The sequence below is a fragment of the Talpa europaea genome (assembly GCF_964194135.1).
Source record: "Talpa europaea genome assembly, chromosome: 8".
NCBI lineage: Eukaryota > Metazoa > Chordata > Mammalia > Eulipotyphla > Talpidae > Talpa > Talpa europaea.
The window spans coordinates 92,934,479-92,940,478 of NC_140075.1; the positions used below are offsets into that span (position 1 = coordinate 92,934,479).

Below are 6,000 nucleotides of genomic sequence, written 5' to 3' on the forward strand. Positions count from 1 at the left end.
TTCATACTGGACATTCAGCCACCAGAACTGCAGGAATACATTTCTGTTGTTTCTAAGCCCCCAGACTGCAGCATTTTCGTATAGTAGCATGCATGGACTAACACAGTCACCATCTGTTTGTATTTGGTGTTTGTTGACCAGTTTATGGGTTATCATGCTATTAGCACTTCAGCACTATAGGATAAGAGACCATCCCATTTTGCCCCTAAAACCCTTCATAGTGGTGGCTGGCACATTGGTGGGTACACACTAAATACTGTGGGAATCAATCTTACAGTCGTTTATCTCTTTACAGACTATGTAGATAAATATTCATTCAGTCCCAGAAATAGCTGGGGGAAAAAATCTTAAAAGATGACATCTCCTTTGCCATGGTGCTGAGTAGAGCTTCCCTACCTGACATAAATGTCCTGGGGCTGATGGAAATCATAGAGGCTACTTGTTTGGGTCCCTCTCTACAGTGTGCATGGCAGGGCAGTCTATGCTAATAATGCCCAGCTCTGAATTCTTCTCAAAATGTGTTTCAACAATTCTGAGGATTTAGGGGTCAGGGTAGAGAGGAGGAGATTATGTCAAGGGCCAATCTGTGTTTAGTTTATACCTTTCTTACAGTCCTTGAACTAATCTGGCTCCTTTGTCAGAAAACTAAAGGCATTTGTTCATAGCTTTTATAAGAAAAAGCCAGCAGAAGGTGTTTTATTCCATAGCACCAGAGTTAGTTTCTTTATAGACAATGGAAGTTTGTTGCCGGAAGTTGTTCCTTTGGTCACTTTGGCTACTGTCAGTAGATTGTACAATGTGCAATAGATTTTATATTATGTGGGAGAAATTATTATGTAACAATAATATCGCACATACATGATCTATCATATAACCAAAGTTCAATTTACAAAGAAACAAAAAAATCATCGCTCTTTAATGGAAATGTTTGGGATGGGATGGGATAATAACTTTTATTTCAAGTAGCTCACCAAGTGTACTATAATATATATATATATATATATATATATATTCTGGGTTTTAAAACTTTTTAAAACATTTTAAAAAACAAAACTTTTTAAAAAATGCTCAAACTAAAAAAAAATTTAAAGAAAGAATGTACGGAAAGGAGAAAAAAAAATCCAATCAGAGTCTTCATTGTGATATTCTTCAAAAAGAAAACGTGTTCTGAGAGGCAGTTTGGAAGTCACTGCTGAGAAGTGTCATAGATTCTGAGCCTTTGATCCTGCTCCTTATTTACCATCAGAGGAAAATTTGCCTACAAATTCAAGTTCTTTTTGCAATAGAGGGAGAAGCCCTGAGGTGCTTGATTTCTCCAAAGAGATATCTCTTGTCTTCCCCAGTGACTTCCAACTTTCATTGCAAGGAATTTATATGTCTCTGAAGCTTTGTGGAATCCAGATATCTATCATCAGGCTCTTCGTTAACAAATCATTTGATTAAGTATTGGTGTTACTAAAACCAAATATTTCAAATATTTAGACGCTTACAGAAAAGGGAAGAAGTAACCACAGGGACTACAATTTTGGAGAAACTCAACAATACAGGGTACACAGTAGACGCAGGCCAAGGAACTTCAGCTGGAGTTCCACTTCCTTTACAAGACTCACCTCCCCATAGCAACTCACCTCCCAAAGCAAATCAGAGAAAACCTGCCCTAAGTGATGGAACTATGCAGAAAAATGAGATTACATATGCAGCAGAAATATCTTACTCTGCTTTTCTTTTAATTGAGGTATAATTTGTTAAAGTAAAATTCGCCCTTTATAAGCCTACATTTCTGTAGGCTTACAGAACACATATGGTCATGCAGCCTAGCACCACAATCAAGATACTAGAACAGCTCCATCACCCAGTAAATTTCTGTGCCCTTTTCTAATCACCCTCCACCCCCTACTCTGCCACCCCTTGAAAACCACCACTGACCTATAATTTTATTTCTTCCAAAACATCACAAAGGTGACATCATACAGTATACAGCCTTTTGAGTCTAGTTTCCTTCCCTTTGCATTTGGGATTCATCCAAGTGGCTGCCTATGTTATTCTCTTCATTGCTGGACAGTACTCTGTTGCTGAATACACTGCATTTTGGTTATCTGTTCCCTAGCTGAAGAGTATTTGGGTTATTTGCCGTTTTTAACAATTATGAATAGGACTGCTGTAAACATTTGCATACAGGTTTTTTTGGTGAAGATTAGTTTTCGTTTCTCTTGGCCACACACCTAAGAGGGAGATTGCTGGGTCATCTGGTAAGAGTATGTTTAACTTTATGAGAAACTGCCATGTCTGAGTCCATTCCCTCTGCTGCATGAAAGCACAGCAAAGTGGCTGGACTATTTTATATCTTCAGACAATATATGAATATTGTGGCAATATTTTGAAAAGTAAGAATTTCTGTACATCATTTTTTTTGAAGTAAATTTAATTCTCAAGATTTTATTTGTAATAAAAGATGAAGCTTAGAACTGGATCACCTGGCCCTTTCTCTTCTTATCTCTTCCCAGTTCAAAACGCTTGCATCTCTTAATAGCCAACATTCTCTTAGATCTGCAGTTGGGCTCAACACATTCAAGTCTCAGCACAATCTTCTTTGTAGTTTTAGCCTTTTTCCGGAAAATTGGCTTAGTCTGTCCACCATAGCCACTCTGCTTCCTGTCATGCCGCCGCTTTCCCTGGGCATAGAGAGAATCCTTGCCCTTCTTGTACTGTGTCACTTTGTGGGGCTGATGCTTGCCACACTTCTTACAGAAGGTTGGGCAGGTTTTAGGAACGTTCACCATGCTTGCGAGAGCGCTATCGGCACCTGTACATCATTTATAATGTTAGGTGGAAAGCAATTTTCATAGGATTGGGGAAAAGCAACTTTGAGACAACTCTAATTGTTTGCCAAACTAGCCTACAGAAGCCACAAAAATCACTGAGAATGTTTACTGAGCCTTTTGAGCAATGTTTCAAAGAACATTGTTTATTCAGAATCACGGTTAATTTTGGTGGACAATCATTGAACATCTACCATGCCCTGGGCGTTTGAATTCATGGCTCATATGGCTCTTAGCAATGATCTTTATCATGATCCTACCTTGCAGGTGAGTATATGAGGCCCAGAAGGCATGTCACATACCTAAGGTAATCTAGCTGGGAATAGAGTTCACAGGGAATAAAATCTAGGTGTGTGGCATTCTAGACAGTGTATCTTTATAAACTGTTCCCCTATGTTGGCCTTTTAGCTACTAATTACTACTCGTATTAACTCTTCAGATTGTAACTTGTGCTTCTCCTGGTACATAAAACTGGTCCAAGAATATTGTTCAGAAATCAAGCTTTCTGGCAGGAAGCTCTGGGCCTTCCTGCTGTGCTCTTTCAGTCCAGATCTGTAGAACTTTCCCTGACTGCCTCAGCGATCAGCTCTCCGCTCTCCGCTCTCAGCATTACTAACTTCCTCTGAATCATGCCCTAAGTTATCTTGTTTTCGGAGGATATCTTGTTTTGGAGATCTTGCTGATCTAACTGAATGTGGAAAAGTCTGACAGAACAAACACCATCTTCCAGTCTGAGAAGGTTGGCCCGACAGTCTGCTGCTGTTTTCCGTCTTTGGCTCTTGCTATGAATTTTAGTCCATTTCCACTGCCACATGAAAGCACAGCCAGCAGGTGTTTTAGGGGAACCATCTTATACTCCAAATGTTGGATGCCTCAGAGCGCCTTGGAATCCTAAGATCCGTAGAGCTGTCATTCAGAGCTGACAGGGAACTTGGAGATCACACAAGCGAGTGCTCAGATTCACTAAGTCTCTGTTGGAATTCTGTCTTCACCCCTCCCTGGCTGTGTGACCTGGGGCAAGGAGATTGACTTCTCTCTACCTAAGTTTCTCTGCCCATAAAAATGCCCTTACAGGGCCTCCCCGGTGGCGCAGCGGTTGAGCGCTGGGTTGTGAAGCTGCCTGCAGCCTCTGCGGCACCGGTTCGATCCCTGACTGCTCCCCGGCCACTGGAGGAGGGTTCCACATGGCGCGCAGACCTCTCCTGCCGCCCGCTGCTCCCCTCAGCAGTGTCCTTCGGTCCTTCTGCCTGCTCTGCTCCCCGCTCTGGCTCTGGTGAATTCTCTCACCCTCCCGCGCTTCTGACTGTACCCAGTGCTTGCATAAATAAATAAATAAATAAATCCTTTAAAAAAAAAAAAATGCCCTTACATACAGGGTATTTTAAGGATTGAATAACAATGATTAGAACACAGTGCTAGCAAATTGTAAATACTCAATAAATCATAGTTTAACGTCAATACAACCCAGCGACACTAAGTAATTCTTCTAATAGTAATGTTTTTCAAAGCAGAGTTAAAGTCAGGCAGCATGTGCCTGGAACAGAATGGTTGACTGATACAGGAGAAATGTGACATTGGCGACTGAGTTAGCTTTGTGATGGCGAATGGTCACTTAACTTGCCCTTTCACTTTCCTTCCATAATTATCTTGAACACTCTTTTTTTTTTTTTAAGAGGCATGTATTTTTATTTATTTATTTGTTTGTTTGTTTGTTTATACATGCACTGGGTACAGTCAGAAGCAGGGGAGGGTGAGAGAACTCACCAGAGCCAGAGCGGGAAGCAGAGCAGGCAGAAGGATGCGGCAGGAGAGTTCTGTGCGCCATGTGGGACTCTCCTCCGGTGGCCGGGGAGCAGCCGGGGATTGAACTGGCGCCACAGAGGCTGCGGGCAGCTTCGCAACCCAGCGCTCAACCGCTGCGCCACCGGGGAGGCCCCATAGAACACTCTTTCTAACAGTGATCACTGTGTCTTTTAAAGAATAAATAAATAAAAGTCACTGTCTGACTAGTTCTCTCCTTCAGATGGCGGCTGTATCTTCATTTATTCTACTCTGTGACAGTTTTAGAAGGAAGGATCCTAGTATTTAGAAAAACCATCTGAATGTTTTTCCAGAAAGATGTATTTCTTACTTAGTAGTAATAATGAGAGCCATATTGTGAGCATTTTTGCAGTGCCAGCCCTATGTCATGTCAGACACTGGCCAACAGTCAGTGAAGATAAAAAACTGAAGTGGAACAAGGGCAGTATTTGCCCCCTCAACTCCTAGCTGGCCAGGCCTGGGCCCAGCCTTCTCAGCACGCTATCGTGCTCTCCACCACGGGGCTGCCCTCTTGCTTAGGAATATACCAGAGAATCCTGGAGTGGAAAGATGCCTTAGAAATGACCCAGTCACTTGACTCCAGGTCATACCTTTTAATCAAGCACAGTATGGTAGCCACTGTCTCTGTTGAGTCACTTCAGCTCCCTGCTCTGTCTAGTTGGTAGAACCATGAGTTGGAGACCACTGGTTATGTAGATGGAGACCCTTAGGTGGTCAGCACAGTCTGAAGGTGTCATGTACATGGCCAGATGGACCTCAGGGCTGTCAGAGTGACCAAGGGCAGCAGTCAGGGAGACTGGCACACTGGGGTGTTTAGAGCTCTCTGCTGCTCTTTCTAAGGGTGAGTGGGGGCGGGGGGGGGACTGTTGAAACTATCATTTAACTTTCCAAAATCCCATGGTGTCTTACAACTGTCAGTGCTGACGCTTGACCCAACACATCTGGCATTCTGCTCTGGGCTTTGTAGGACTGACAATGGCGGACTTAGCTGTCTGCTGGTGGCAGACAACACAGCCCTTTTCCTAGTCACTGCCAGTGACGGGTGACCTTGAACAAGTCTCTCAAAGGATCAGTTTAACTGTTGACACTCTAAGCATATTGATTAAAATAAACATATAGGAATGATAATGTACAAACGAATGTATATTTACAGAAAGATTTTCTTCTAGGCCATGCTTCCCATCCTCCCTGCTTCCTCCCTGGCTCCTCCGTCTCCTCCCCTGCACCCCTGCAGAGCAATTACAGGCCAAATGCTGTGGGAATTCAAGGAGAATGAGAAGAAATTTGCTTTGAAATAAAAGGAGACCTGGCTGATTTGGTAACAGGTCCCAAGGACACGGTGTCCTCTGTGCTGTGGGAG

General features: G+C 42.8%; 1 protein-coding gene across 1 annotated transcript; it reads right to left on the bottom strand.

The window, feature by feature from the left end:
* Positions 1 to 2,459: 2,459 nt before the first annotated feature.
* LOC311174996 (large ribosomal subunit protein eL42-like) lies at positions 2,460 to 2,797 on the bottom strand (the record flags this gene model as incomplete). Its single annotated transcript, XM_084239833.1, has 1 exon — positions 2,460 to 2,797. Exon 1 carries the CDS (start codon positions 2,778 to 2,780, stop codon positions 2,460 to 2,462), a length of 321 nt encoding a protein of 106 aa, XP_084095959.1. The 5' UTR covers positions 2,781 to 2,797.
* Positions 2,798 to 6,000: the final 3,203 nt, after the last annotated feature.